The 16643-nt window shown below is 40.2% G+C and overlaps 1 protein-coding gene across 5 annotated transcripts in view; it reads right to left on the reverse strand.

The window, feature by feature from the left end:
* The window catches only part of LOC113143974 (adhesion G protein-coupled receptor L3), a 183946-nt gene that overhangs the window by 83539 nt on the left and 83764 nt on the right, over positions 1-16643 (reverse strand). For all 5 annotated transcript variants that reach the window (XM_033325711.1, XM_033325710.1, XM_026329614.1 and 2 more), the window contains exon 5: positions 5165-5274. In XM_033325711.1, coding sequence (XP_033181602.1) covers positions 5165-5274 — 110 coding nt within the window. The remainder of the gene's footprint in view (positions 1-5164; positions 5275-16643) is intronic.

The raw sequence follows: 16643 nt of genomic DNA on the forward strand, positions 1-16643 counted from the left end.
AGATTTACCGATATCAAATGGAGTGATCCACTCTTCAAGAAGCTTAAAAGTTGCTGAAAGATTATCCACAGCAAAGAGAACTGCCTGGGTGCTTGTAAGGTAGATTGTTTAAATACTGTGTGAACAACTATCAAAGCAAATCTACATTTGGCCACGTTCTTATTAATCTAAAATCCCGAGTGGTGCAGACACACTAAAACAATGACCTAGACTGATATGACACAGATTTGAGGTTCGTGACCAATCGTAGTGTGTCCATTAGAGCCGTGAAGTTGCAACCTGGTCACACAGGTGGTGTTTGTCTTAGGTGTGACTAGTGCATAATGGGCCCTCTAATCACACCACATTATGCCCATCTCTAATGTAAGTGATAGCCATGTATAGAGCATCGATTTCATGGTCCTACCTGCCAACACAGAGAGCAGAGATTGGTACTATAGCAGGTGCTGAGCGATACTTGCCAAAACAATCCATTTCATTATTCGATTAGGGGCCCTGAACCTGTTAGGTGTGTTACTATTAGAAAAATCAATTAAAAAACAATTAGGCACATTGGAGATAAAAGAACCTGATGCATTATATGGCAAATTTCTGTGAAGTATGAGCTCAGAATTACATTGCTCCACTCAAATCAGAGGATTGATTGCATGATTATATGTCCCAGCTTCAATTCCAAAGCATGAGCCATATCTGACAAGGCTGAGCTGTATCCCACTGTGTGAGGCAGGATTTTACATTGTCCTTATTAGCGACAAACAGTGGGGGGAACTAGTGGCTTATGTATAGCAACAGACTGCCAAGCAGGTTTTCTTCCTTTGTTCTCCCACTCTCATCTTGTCTCTGCATTTCTGTCTCTCAGTTTCCCTTCAGCTCGTCTGCCATACACACTGAAGTATCAATTTTAAAAAGTGAACCGAACAAAAGCGTTTCCCTGAAAGGACATGTAATTATCCCCAACCTCATTTTTTTGGGATGAGGGGTTTTTACCAGTCGCCTGGTCCAAATTAGTCAATCTGCCATGGAAACTAAACAGAAAGGTACATCTAATTACTGGAGGAGGATGGTTGATGCCATAGAGAAGGACAAGAACGGTAAGAGCAAGCTGCCAGCAACAGACTCCTTCAGTGTGCAAAGCATAGCAACTCAGATTTGAATGCACTTTCTTCTGTGACAAGTCCAAAAATTCGAGAGGCCACTGAGGGGATCTAAGTGCTTCATTACTGCTGAGGAAGAATGCTGGATGAGTAGGAAGGAAACACAATTGTGTTGACCTCCTGTGAGTGTGACCTTTGGGAGGAGCTGTTAAAGTTACAGAGAGAAAAACTGAGCATGCAAGGGAGAAAGGTTTTAATAAGGCACTAAGAGAACAGACGTGCATCTCTGCACTGAACCGTGGAAAGTCAAGGTGAAAGGGCAGGGCAGAGACTGATGTCAGCCGATGGAGCACAGTCATGTTTGAGTCATCATCAAGGGTCAGCACATCACTTTTGCCTGAGGGTAGCCTTACTAATCTGCAAAGTACATGTGGGAGCATGCAGAAACTGCATTAGTACAAAGAAAGAGTTCTCTGGCAGATGAAAAACGAGTGCACCCTGGTGTTCACATGACTCCATTATGATTTACAGGGATAAATAAAAGCTAACTCTATTTGGTGTTATGTATTATGTACTTCTTTTTTCAAATTCAGTTTGTATCAATTTCTTTTTTATTGTTTCACCTTTCAGTCAGTGATGTTCTGCCTCTCTCAGCGTTCACTGCTATGCTCCCTCCCCACAAAAAAAACACACACAGCTCACATCAAATAATTATTCAGTCAGCAGCACAAATCAAAATATGATGGGTTGCCTTGTGGTGTGACAGTGCCACAAGACACAGACAGGCACTGGCGCTCTTACTGGTAATTGTTGTAACATTTTTTTTTCCTATTACAGCTGATGGAGTGGATCAAATTGCAAATTAATAAAATCAATATTGCATCTGCGGCATGTGTCCATCGATTTTGCACACTCCTCTGCCATTATTAACGGCGGATCTGATTGTATAATCTTGCCGGCTTATAACGACACGAAGAGGAGAGTGGTAATTTATCCTAAAAGAAAAGTTCCCCAAGCAGAATACAGATAACAACCGTCATTGAAGGTGGTAGAAAAGAGAGGAGGAGCAGCTGCGATTGGAGAGTGAAGGGACGGGGGAGCAAATAAAGGGACAGAGTGGGTGAAAAGCAGTGAGACCACTTAAAGGACAAAATCTAAGTGAAAGTACTAAAACTGAAAGAGTAAGCTTGTCATTGCAACACAGAGTCAAGATTGCACCACTAAAGCAGAGTTGGAGTCATGGGTGGCTGCTTTTCTTATTAAACACTCAAATCCTTCAGTCTGTCTTGGTAAGGAGACTTGTGTTAAAAGCCAATCCACAATTGAGCTGCCATGTCTCGAGCCATTCTTCTTTGCCAATGTAAATCCCTAATTATTTGTCACCAATTATTGTAACAACAGTTGAACCTACTTAGCTGAAATGTCCATTGAGTTCATGATTAATTCTGTAAGATGGGTAATTGTGTAAAAAAAAAAAAAAAAAAAAAAAAGAACCAAGACATGGAAAGAACCGTCTCTAGAGTGCTCATTCCAGTGAAAAGGATGTGTTTCACTTAGGAGGTAAAAACGCAGTCCACCAGGTTGCCACAGGTGAATTGCGTTCACTCTGTGCAATAAAATGCATCTCAAAATCCATCTCCAGTGACCAGTAGTGATTACACTTTACTTCCCCACTCAATATACAAATAAACGCCTACATGACTTCTGCAATGTTTATGCGCTGCCAGCAGAATTACTTATCCTATGACAGTTCTGGGCACAATCCATAGTCACACCACACAAGGTTCTCCCACTTTGCTCCCCAGTGCACTCCTAATAGATGGACCCAATGTTACAGCCACAAAGCTGCCAGAAACAGTTTCCCGACAATACATGAGAGCTGTTCCAGGTTTTCACTTGGCTTTGCATAGGAAACTTTAGTATATTATTAGAAAGTGGGTGAGAGATGGGTAGACAGGAAAATCAGCTAACTGGGAATGCTGCGAGTCCAGTGGGTCTTGTGGAATTCCCTTCAGACTGGAGTGCCGCTGAGATCGAGACAGGCTGGAAAAACCTAGTCCACATTGGAAAGCGTGCCATTTTTACATGAAGTACAGTGTGTGACTATGTCCACAATATAAATTCATAAAAGTGAGAATGGGCTGGCAATGACAAAAGCCATCCAACCAGTTGGAAATAATAAAAAAGAATCAGGCAGAACAAAGCAAAAGAAAACACTATTTCACAGTGTCACCCTCTAATGGCCAATAACCACCATCAGACTATGACCCAAGAGAAAAAGACTACACCTACAGTACGACACATACAGAGTCCAAAAACATGTAGCATATACTGGATTATTTCTTCACTGTTTCCCCTCACTATGATGGGCTAACAAAATACCTGCACACTGACAGTTCCCAATAGTGGCATGCTAGGTTGAAAATCTAAGTATTTGGACATACAAATCCATCTTGGCTTCCCCAGGTGATGCTTTTTTTGGACTAAAATGTTAAAACCAATTAGAGGATACAGAAAGTTGCTAGGTCTATATAATGTTGGCGAAAGGTACATTTTTGGCACAGAAAGCAAAGCACAAAGTGTTTGAACACTGATGGGAACCCAGAATATATCTGAATAAAGTTGTGTTACTGTCCATTGCAGTAGCTTTAGCTGGGTCAGTGTTAATACGAACGCTGTGGACAGATGCTTACACTGGGTGGCTGAGAAGGCAAAATGTGCATATTTCAAAGAGTCAGATATAAAAGAGCCATCTGCCTGCTCTGTATCACAGGTAGAAATGGTTTTTGCCTCACAACATGAAAGCTCCTGTCAGAGAGACTTCTGGGGGAGCCATGTTGGGACATCAAATGCTGAAAAGATGGTTTTGATTTGATCAGAGGCTGCTTGAACCCAGCAGCTACAGACTACACAGATAAATGCCCAGAACGAAATATTTCCAGCTTTTATAGCATTTCCGAGGAAGCCCCGCAATATGTCAGGATTTTGGCAGGCGCCATGATCATAACTTTGGTGTGCCTACTTCAAAAGGTCATTATTACACAATACCTGAGGTCATATGGCAATGTCCTAGCCACTTCCTCTGGCCTCTCCTGGACATCCTCTCTGTGTGTTTCATCCTGTCACCCCATGCTGATCCTTCCATTCCCTGCCCAAATGTTTCCACTCAACTCATGTGCAGCCTGACAATGTTTTTCACCTGCTGCACTAATTAAATCCTTTTTATTTACTCCCTTCGGAGACGCCTCACTAGTCTGAGCATTAACTGGCATCCACTGAGCTGAAATGAACCGAAAACAACAAGTATGTTTCTTTTTCATGAAAGTCAAGCGGCCTTTCGTTCTGCTGCTATCAGAGACATGACATGATCAGACGTGATATTAAAGAGCTGTAAACTTGGGGAGCTGATGGGAAGGTTTTGACAAGTACCATTTAAAAATGCAACGTAGCCAAAATCATCTCTGACTGAATGCATTAAACAGATGTGCAGGTTAGTCTTTTAAGCATGTTGCTGACAACATAATTCCCACATAGTGGATTATTTTGGTAACAAGTCTACATCAGTCTCAAATTGTTATTTTGTTGTGTCACGTCAATATTGTATCTTCAGTATATACGTGGGAAATGCAAACTGTATCATCAATAAATTACTCAACTAGTAGCCCACTGAAAATAATGAATTCTAAGATGGTAGAGAGCTGACATAAACACTATGCAGGATAAAGAAAATAAAGGAAGGTGCTGTGTCTCACATCGGTGAGTAAACATTCCACCTAGATATACCATACCATCTTTCACATGTAAACAACACTGTCAATAGCATTTCCTGTGCTTACACAGGGTGTTATGCTTTTCAGACCCACGAATCATCACTTGTCTTCACAGTCAGCCATGCGTTTTAATCTGTTCTATTAGAATGGATGACACATTCAAGATATTTTTGAACAATGAACATTAATAGCATGTGTGCCGATTAGATTGCTGATGAGTCACTGCTATCAAGAGGAAATGAGAATGGGTAAGAGCATTAAGCGGCGCTTAAGAGTGTGAGAGAATGAAGGAATACATACTGTAGGGTACACATTCATACTGGACTTCCAGATATTTGTAGGTTCCAGGGCATGGGTCAGGAAATACATCCGGTCCAGCCACAACAGCACACTGGGTCCTGTTATTACATCTGAAAACAAAAGGCATTTTATTAAAAAATAAATAAGTAACAGAAACATCAGATAATCTTGCCTTTCAGAATGGCCCAATTTTACAGCAGCACATTAGTCCGATGTTTAGTGTGTGGTTAATGAAGTCTAAAATGTTTAATTCTCTAGCAGAGATTATAAAGATTAGGAAGCTCCGCTATTTATGAAAATGATTCATCTAGGCTCTTCCCTTAAATACAGTTTGCAACAAAACTGAACATTCCTGGGTAAAATGATTAAAAATGATATCATCCTACAATAACCATATAATTTTGAATATGAACCGTAGGGTATGTCATCTTAAGTTTAATTAAAAATGGACAGTTTAGATACACAGTGACCAAAACACACAGTGGAAGGTGCCAAGAAATGAGCCTTCCTATGGAAGCTCCCTGTATAGATTGTCCTGCCATGGGGGGTCAGACCATGCTGTCATAAATCTTTAAGGCCCCATTACAAGACCACTCTCTCCAACCCTTACCTATCCTAAAACCGGCTCGAATATTATATCCTATGTTGGCTATAAATATTATACCCTACAGAGGTTCAGTGTGGGTGTGAGAGTACAGGCAAGTCTGCAGGGTGGGCAGTGTCTCTGTCTAATCAGGCTCCCTGAGCCTGCAAAACTGTCTCCTTTGGGTTCCACTTCCTACCTGCTGAGACTGTTGGGCCTGTGCTCTTCACGGCTACATCTCTAGACTCTGACAACATTACCTTCAATCTAGCCTTGGCACACTTTCAATTCATAGATAGGTTAATAGAATTACCAGCAAACACCACAGCTTCTTCAGTTTTGTCCTGGTTGTGTCTTATGTGAACAAACCATATCACCAACTAAAAGCCCCGATATCTTGGTCTTTGCTGCACAGTTGAAGGAGAAGTGATAAGGTAATAGTATGTGGTAAGACTGCATACTGAACTACAAATCAGTCAGTGTTATTCAGAAAGGAACAACGTATATACTTTTATTAGAAAACAGGCATTGGATCAGATGTTTTAGGGCTTACAGTAATGGATATTAAGCATCAAAAGCATTTTATTTCAAAAAAATATGGTGAAAAGTAGATTACAGGGTTTAATGTTAGAGCTTGTACCTACAGTATGGATGATGTATTTTTCTTAACCTTTTTTTAATCACTTTACATAACAAATGGTGCACTCTGTATAAGCTGCTTTACTCATGAGTAACTGGTGGCCCACATACAGAATAAGGAAACAAAGCAGTCTCAGATATGACTGTGATTAAGGCAAGAGAAGTAAAGACAAAGTAATAAAGCATAGTATACTAAGGCGGAGTTGTGTGACATGTTTAATGTTGGCAGATTATGAAGTTCACCCTTGTTTTTTGGGTTCAGGAGTCACCGTCATGGTTAAATTTACTGTTCTCCTTAGGACTGGAGATCGAAGTCATGGAGCTACAACCAGGCTTTAAACCATATACTGGTTATATTGTTATTCCTTGATGATAGATGGTTGTGGTGCTGGTGGTGCAGGGGAGGGGCAGACACAATCAACTGAGTGCAAAATCAGCCTCAACGTGTAATGTAGGTCTTCATTAAAAAACACAATTACAGTGCTGGTGGTGTTCTCATGTGCCATTTTGTTTTTGGCAGTCATCAATCAAAGCTCCACTTCATATGCAGAGAGCCTCTCACCACACATAATAGCAACACTTATCTCACAACATTAACTCTTAAACGTTTTGACAAACATTGATCTGTCTCCGCTGCACATCTGTTTGCAAAATGGAAAGACTATGCGGGACGGTCCAGTTTCTATTTGTGCATCCATTGTGTATATGATTTTAGTCAGGCCTGCCGCTGCACGCTACAGTACATACAAGATTGCCATCCATCAAATCTGAACTCATTTACTGACTACCATTACCTTGCAATAAATAAAGTATTTATTCCCAGCAAGGCCATTCACAGTCTAAGTCTTGTGAAGGTCAAGGCCAGGTCTGACACAATGATTCATATGCCACAATTATAGGATTCTCTACACCTTAATTAACATTGATTGGCTGCCGACTAATCAATCGAACCAGTGAGGGACAAGTAAAAAAGGGCCCATCTCATTTCAACCAAAGCCGGTAATGAGAAATGGTCTGCCGAGTCTCTCACATGTGAACTTTTATAGGTTCATGAATCCCCCCCACCCTTTGTCACTCACCCCACTCAGCTGTCTGTGGCTTGCCCCCTGCCCATGAAGAGCTAACTCCAAAGCAGTAAATGCCAGTCAAGTAAATAAGGGGTCAAGCCTATGAAACTGAGAAACAATTACAGAAGCAGCCCTCTCATTTCTAAAGCCTTCCTCCACTACCATTTCTGGTTTATTCTGTTTAGCACTGGGGGTGGGCTTGGAGGTCGGGGGGTAATCAGTAAGTGAGAATGCAAGCTAAGATTGAGTGTCACAGTGAATTACAAGTGAGATGGACAGCAGAGATGTAACTAGCCAGAGCATGGAGCAGGGAGACGCTTGCATAAATGGACATGTGCATGCACAGTCATGCAGTTCCTTTTTTAGCAACACAGATATAGTTGTCTGCTTGCTTTATACAGAGCGCTGATCTGTTTGTTATTGCAAATTACAATGAACAATATGAATATATTTTTGACTGTATAAGGCTGCTTCCAGAAACTAGAACCAAATCTGGAATTTTAATCATGGTTTGTAATAACTTCCTCTTGAGGGATTAAAGATTATAATGTGGATTTAATGTGGATTGCAAACTTAATCCCAGCCTTTACATCTATCTTGACCCGTATTCACAATTCCTTTTTTACCTCTGCTCTCACATCTGTACCTCCTGATCAGTTTTCCGTCAGTGTCCGGCAGGTACCACACATTGCAAATAAGATGGAAAAATAATTACAATTAAATGTATTAAGCGTTAATCAATAACACAGGATGGAAGGGAGGGATCGATTTTGGGAGAATCTGCTCACGCCACATGTTACAATGGACAGGATTTCATCAGACACTTGGCTACAACTGAGCCCTTTGAACTAGTGAGGAAAATGACATTGATTCACTTTGATGTATTCAGATATGTATATAGTTTACATATGTAAAGCACATGATAAATAAAAAGGACATATACAGCAATAATAAATCAACTGTAATTGTTATTAATCAGGCAAAAAACAAAAAAAAAAGAAAGAAACCTGTTTCTGCAATTTGGCCCACATCCGCCCCTTTTTATCCGCTTCCCGCTTTTCCTCCCTTTTAGCTTTTTCCTCCTGTTCCCTCATCTGCTGTTTGTTATAACTGGCAGATTAGAGCTCAGACTGCCAGCTGACGAGGGGAGATGGGGCACAAAGCACCAGAGCCCTATGTAAGCACAAACTGTAATCACTATAATCGCTGGCTGATCCCACTGCTGCCTCTGATGACAGCAAGCCGAGCTGAGTCTCCTCCGTATAGTGACCCCTGACATAGGACAGAAATAAATGAATAAATAAATGAATGAATGGGTGAATACATGAAACAAAGAGAAAGGAAAAAAGGACGTAGTCAGTGGTATTAGACAGGGAGAGAGCGGTTCCTGTCAAAGCTAGACGGATTTGCCCAGATTGGAGAGTAATAAAAGAGAATTGGTGTGCACCACTGTTCCCTTTCAGAACTCAAGTGATTTATATCAGGGGAGAAATACCAACCAAGTGGAAGGAGAGAAAGGTTCACTAGCTTTTAAAAGTTCATGACGAAAAAAATTATATGCTGAATCTGCTTCCAACACACCAAATTACTTTGAGTGATTTTCCATAGAACCCATATCAAAGACGTCAGCCTGAGGTAAGTCGAACAAGAACAGGGACGGTTCAGCTGGCGTTCTGCATTGAGCGGACATCTCTGGAGTTCTTCCACAGTTCATGTATGTTTGATGAAAAAGTCCCTGTCAGGCAGCGCAAACTCTCCATTTACTTTCAGTTAAAAAGAGCAAACATGCCAAAGCACCTACACACATATTGGTATTAGGTCCTGAGTTACTAAAACAAAAAAAAAAATCAAAAAAAAAAAACAAAAAAAAAACATAAGACGCTTTACAGTGTGTGTGCATGCAAAAACAAAGTGTACACTGGTACTGTTTGCTTTGCATCTGTGTGTATGTCTCAAACTGTGCACACACTTTGTGAGAGTTTGTATTGGTAGGAGAGAAGGGGAGGCGAAAAGGAGAGAAAAAGTGACGGACGGGTCAATATCCACATCCCTCTGTTGGGACCCATTATGCTTTAGTGATGGTCTTCGCCACCCACGGTCGACTTCATTCATTATCTTTCCCAGCTGCACACTGCAGCATCCATCTTTTCTCATTCTGCTTGTCTCCTGGCGCAGCTCTCACACACACACACACACACACACACTCTCTCTCACACACACACACGCGCACACACACACACGCACGGGAAATTATCAGTTAAGGCTCCTGTGGAAGCCTTGTGTTCACAGAGAGAAGCTTGCTAAGGAGCATATGCATCAAGCTTTCTCTTGCAGCGCTGTTATAGAATAATATATGTTTTATACTGTACGCTCTAATTAAATTTCAATTATTTGGTGTTACATGAAAGATACTCCAAGCTGGGCATTATCAGACTCTAACAACCATGCTAATGCTCTGTAAGTATTCAGCAGGGTTGTTTTGGTGTGTGTGATTGAATTCAGTGAAACAAAACTGATTTTATTAACTTCTCCTGTAAGTACTGTGGATCAATACCTAAACAAATTGGCGTTTTAAGCGAAGAGAATTATTGTACATAAAAACATTTAATCCTGATGTATTTATAGAAATCAAAAGCATTTAATACATAAGATGCACGGTCACTGGAACAGTTTAGCCATTTTTTTTTAGCATTTGAATTTATCATTACAATTTTGCAGTGAACTGAGTCAAGTGAATATGTGAATTATCTCATAAAAAATCCTACGTCTGCCTGAGAGATCAACAGATTATGTGTGAAGTTATAAAAAAGGCTTCTCGATCTCGCACATATGTTTGTATAGAAATGTTCCCCACCCCCCCAGTGTTTTCTTAACAATCAATCTTTTAGATGTACTGTTTATACTGGCAGCCCCATGTATCATATAGTATACATACTGGGTTTCTGGCAGCTGACCAGCTCAATCACAGCGGCCATGGTTTAAAAGGTTGAGGACAGCTTGGAATCAGACTACATGCTCTATAATCCATCTCCCCTGAAGACTTTGCTGTCTGATGTGAGGATTCACTGCTTTAGAGGTTGGCCACATCATCCCAAAGGGTAGCACAGAACGGTTATAAACATATCCATATAACCTACACAGGGATGCTTTGCTTTATATCTATATAAGTTGACCAATCTATAAAGATCTATAATAGCACTACTAAATTCACCTGACAAATAGTTTTCATTCTGAAGCTACACAGTTTGTTTCGAAAACACCACAAGAGTCACTCAGCTCATGTTATGGTGATACGGATGAATGTATACAGCATAAATACAATGTCTGAGTGTGGGTGTGGAGGATTTAAAGTGCATCGCTGAAGGGGCTCCCTGTTCTCAAGTGCTTAAGCTCCACATAGCACCATACAAACACGGGTGAACATGCAAATGAATGCGCGTACCTACATTCTCAACAGATGATCGATCAGTGTGAACAGCCACAGATGAGAGGAAACTGAATTTAAGATTAACACTCGCCTGCCTACTGGGTGGCATTAGCAATGTGCTATACAACCAGAGAAAAACATCAAGCTCAGTCAGACTGTTTGCACAGACACTACGGGTGACAAAACATCAGCTATATTCCTTTTTTATAGGATTAACTATGTGGAACTAAGCAGAAATGAATAAAGTGCCAAGTGGATGTTCAGTATGGGGAAGATGGAGTGTTTATATACCTCATTTATAGAGGAGCTATATGACTGACCTTTATCAGGTGCTATTAAGTATGGTATAAGAGTTTTATTAGGGATGGTCAAACAAAGGTCAAGACTGATCTTCTCCCATGAACTACTTCCTGCTTACATAAATTCAATGCCATTTTTCAAGAAATGAGCATCTTGAGCTCATTTTTCTCTGACAAGCATAATCCCTCTTAGCCATTCACACAGATTAGTAGCTTTCATAAGATTTTTACATCACACATTTTGCCTCTCTCTAATATTATATTTGGAAGATAAGCCGCATTTCATCTCAACGCAACAACACACTGAGGAAAAACACAGAAAAACACACTAAAGTCCTACGACTCACTAGCGATGATCAGCTAGAAGACAGACTTCTTGAATTTTTTTTCGTGCTGAGAATGGATGGATGGAGGCGACATATGGATTCATCTATGAGGTCCTTCGCTTGGCTTCAAGCCAAGAGCCTAAAGTGCAGCACAGTTTGATAAACACATGCCTTTTCTGACAAGTGGGCACTTACAAGTGATGACTAAAATCATATTTTGTTACTAAGATGGTTGAGACAAATATAAATATTGGCCACAAAGAGTTTTTTCAGGTTCCCAGGTTTGTTTGTTTTGTTTTTTTTTAACATTTCCCCAGTTTATTTGCTTTTATGTACTTTCTATTAACACCGAATTTGTAGAAAGCCTGTACTCATGTATTTTTCTTCTATGTATTTACTTATTTTTCAATAATATGTATTCAACAATAATGCCAACTGTATGGAAACAGTCTGCACAGCATGTCATGCTGAGTTCAAATGCTAATGTTTGGTCCTCCAGCACTAAGTCGAACCTGAATGCAGCACAGCAGCAAAAGGGTGACCTAGATTTCTTTCCTACAAATGTTGCATATGGAAGTCTGAAATTAATGTGAATCAATAACTAACTGAGGTGAAATACTCAAAAATTGTGTGAAATATAAATAAACTATTTGTTTTAGCTGTAGACAAACAAATTTAAATTGGTTATTTTCACCTTTCTCAGCTGCAAAGTAGTTTTCAGCTTTGGGCCACAGGAAAGGGAACCTGGAGAAAACATAAAACCTGGTTCCACAGACTTTTCTTGGTTGTTACTGTGTCAGACAACACACACATTCGAGGTCAGGGCAGACAAAGGTTATCACCTCAGGGAATGCACTCTTCCCATGATGAGCCTTGCTCCTGAGGAGAAATGTATTTACTTCAGGTTGGCTGCTGTTCTCAATGGGCTCTAAACTTTGAGATGCTTCATAAGAGCAGAAAAAGTTTCAACTGACAGAACATGCTGATCAGCTGCTGTGAATGTTTTGTAAATATATATTGTAGAAGAAGAAGAAGCCTAGCTCTACAAACCACAAAGCAGACAAGTCTTCAATCAAAAGAAATAAAGTGCAAATTATGTAAAATAAGGTTTAGTTAGTCAACACAATATACCACGCTTTGACCAGTCACACTGTCTCACTCAGTACAAGATTTAAAAATGTCTTCAGAGATAGATTACGTGTCATGTTTACAATAAAATCCCTGCAGCAACAATGACGACTCTTAAATAACGTCTGCATCTCAGAAATGTAATTCTTGCTGTGAGAAACTAACAATTCTTGAAAGGAAGATTGAGCTCCTCAGTAGATGTTTATGTCACCTCCACTTCACCCTAACAGCTTGCTTCAAACCACTCTGCTAGTGCAGATGGAGAGCAAAACCAAAGCAAAATCAGGTATTTCCACAGCGTGGAGAAAGTGCATACAAGTATGCAAGTTAGCTGAGCAGAGCATATGGTTAAAATACTTCTATTTATCTAAGCCCTGGGACACATCAGACTAGAGAGCCACTGCAATTTCTGTTGTTTTTTTTTGTTTTTTTTTTTTGAAGGAATAGTGATCCAGCTACTGACAAATCAAACTTGCTCAGCTAGCCCCTTTGAAATTAATCCATCTATTTTTGTGCCACAACAGGCATTAGGTGATGCAATTTCTCTCTCCAACTGAAAGGTCAATCCGTGATTCTGCTGCTGTAGACATCTACCTGGCTGTGCACACCCAAATCCCATTAAAGTATACATTTGGCGCATGCTGGAGAGCACTGGCGAGTGAGATACATCCAAATTCAGCTGGGAAAAAGGAATAAATGTGGGCAGTGTTTATATTGCAAGTGTGTTATTTAAATTAGACAATAAAATCTTGGCTGTGTTTGAAAATTAATTTAGATTACTGAGAGTTCATATTCTTGTATTCATTTGTATGCTTTCACACACTGAAGACAGAAGAGCTCATGTATAATGAATCCACTTTGATCAATACTAGGCCTCTTCATATATGTATTCACATGTGAAGCTTATCTCTGCTTTCAAGGCTGGGATTGGTCTTTTGGTGCACAGACACAAGAGTATATCTCAAAAGGACGAAGACAAACTCAGCAGAATAATCCTTAGCCATTTTCCTGAATATCTAGAGATACAGATCTTGCGAATTACATAGCTCAAAAGAGAGCAAAGAACAATGTTTTGTGTAAACTTGAAAGTGATTCCAAGTTCTGCCAATAACTAGTTTAAATATTTCTCTCACACACTGAACTGCAGCCTTGTAGCCCGAGTAGATATTCCAATAAATAATGCATTATCTGCACTCTATTTTCTTTGTTTTATCTTGTGAATGAACTGAATCCACCACTAATGTCAATTGAAATGATACATTATTTAATACAGATGATATCATCCTTGTATTTACATTGTGGTATTAATTAGAGAAAAATAGTTTTTCTAAGTTCTATCATCACAGATGCAAACATATGAGTTATACAATGCAGCAGTTATGACTATGACTAAAAGGCTAACACAAGCAATCTGTCAATATATCTGCCCTCTTTTAAATGAAGCCACAGGGATTTCTGCTATGGAGGAGTGACAGTGCAACATACAATGTGTGACAGTTCATATAATATATGCATACAATATTATAAATTCCCATGAGTTAGCCGTGTCCCTCAGTTCTAATCAGCACATAACATCTCAATGGTCTTGGAGGCTTTTGCATTGTATGGATGGCATTTCTTAGAGGAAAGCGTAGTGTTTAGCAACCTTAAAAAAGTCTCAGCCTTGAAATTGAGAGAGGACTGAATGCAATTTGCATGCATGAAGTAATTAGAAGCAGGAAATATTATTATTTTGAGCTACATAGGTTATTACTAAGTCAGAATGGGTAAAAAGCAAAGCTTTTTCCACTAACTTCAGGACAATAGTTCATTAAGACATGTTTTGAGATCTGCTGCTTTGAGAAGAATAGGTATTGATTGGAAAAAGTGCTTTCACTCCTACAGCACTTACATGCACCCACACTATGCAACCAACCTATTCATTACACAAGCTTAATAACATATTTTAATACATGTCTCACATTAAAAATAAACAAATTAACAAAGCTCAACATATAATTTAAATATCTGTCCCTCTGTGAAGAACAAGAAGCCTGTGATCTCTGGGTATGTATATGTAAATCATAACACCCACAGTGTCTCTCCAGGTGCCTGTAAGAAGGCAGAAGGGAGGATTGAAATGTGCAATAACTTCACGAATCGATTTGTTTGGTGGCTGAGGCTTATTCACTGGGGCCTGCCCATCTAATGATTTACGATTTCCAGGATGAAATTTTCTATTCTTGCAAACAAATGATGTTGCTCCCTATCTTCCTACTGACGCTTGATTTATCTTCCAACAAAGGCCCCTGGGTCTTGCATCCTGTAGGGGTGATTTTAGGTTGAGCCTCATTCCAGGGGCAATGACTAAAGGTAAGGCTCACACACACATACACACACTCATACATACATATATATATATATATATATATATATATATATTTTACAATCAGTCATATTGTGTCACATATTGATGGAAAATTTGAATTTAACCTGTAAGGTGTAAAGTAAGATTTTTTTATGGGCTTGTAGCTGATGCACATACAGAGCATATGCGTATCAGCAGTGGCATCTCAGCAGGCAGGCCAGTGTGCATACAAACATGCACATACTTACGCACACACATACACTCAATATACTATTTCTATAGCAGAAAGGAATCCATCCTGAAATATTCCAGTGACAGGCCCCATTGAATTTCTGACCAGGATTAGCCTTTTGAACCATTCCTGCTGAGATTCTGAGCCCATCTCAAGAGCATCCCTGCAAGCGTCAGATTCTTTGGCCAGATACCCAGTGGTGCCTCTGCTGTGCTGGCCTTCAGATGGCCGAATAGGGAATAAAAACAGAGAGGCAGAAATGCCACTAGTTTGACTTTTCAAGGCATCAAGTCCTGTTTGTTACGCACAAAGACCGACGTCTGCTGCTGGTTTGAGTCAAAGGAGTGCTTTGGAGAGCTTATGTGGCTGCATGCACCGCACAGCGACAACAAAAAGATTCTAATCCTTTCCTTGGACTGTTATTCAATCGCTATTTTGGAAAACTGGGGGAAAAAAACAGGTTTGTGAACAAAGAACACAAAACTACTCACAAACACTCCAATAGAATAGAACTCAATTCATTGTATTTATGATCTACACACAAATCAATGACACTGTATAACTAATCCCCCCCCCCCCAATACCCCTCTCACTCACTTACACACACACACACACATACATGCACACAGACGCACACACACCAACCTGCCTTTAAGTACAGATTTTTCATTTCCAGTTGCTGTCGCCATGGAAACTTCCAATGTCCGACTTGGGCCACTATGTGCTTCCAGCACTTTCTTTCTTCAAAGGTCTTTTTCAAAGCTTAAAACCACATTGCTTCACTATTGGGCACCCATAGTGCTTAGCTTCTGGGAGGGTGTTTAGCTGCTAATTATCTCGTATGACAAAGCGGCACATAGGTGCCTCTAAAAAACAAGCCACTCTAACTGTACAAGCCCCAAAGTTTGGGAATAAACAACGTTCTCTGTGCAGCTGCTGTTTTGTAATCCTTGTAGATAATGGGGAGAATGGATGAGTCTCAGCCTGACCTTACAGGTTTTTAATCAGCCAGTTGTTATTGTTTACTGTACATACTTCAACCTTTCCATACATCCAACATGGCCACCTCTGTTGCCGTGAAGCATGTCTTGGCAGAGCTTCCTGTGCAACAATCAAATTTTACTGTGTTGACCGATCGATAAGCACCGCCCCCTGACCTTCCTCATTCACATCTCAATAATTAAAGGCGTGCAGGGTTATGAGCAACCTTAGTGTTCGATACAGGAGGGGTCAGGCGTTGATACCTTGGCAAGGGCCCAACCCTGCATTGGCATGCGGGAAATCACCACAGGTCTTAAGGAACTGTCCTGAAAGAAGCATAGCTGGGATTAAAAGCCTGGGCTTGACTGAGCTCCCCTGTCTCCTTTGTGTCAATATGCCAAGGTACTGTCAATCAGAACTTTAGTCTGAGAGCAAAGTAATTTACTGGTC

Source organism: Mastacembelus armatus, chromosome 18 (assembly GCF_900324485.2).
Source record: "Mastacembelus armatus chromosome 18, fMasArm1.2, whole genome shotgun sequence".
Taxonomy (NCBI): domain Eukaryota; kingdom Metazoa; phylum Chordata; class Actinopteri; order Synbranchiformes; family Mastacembelidae; genus Mastacembelus; species Mastacembelus armatus.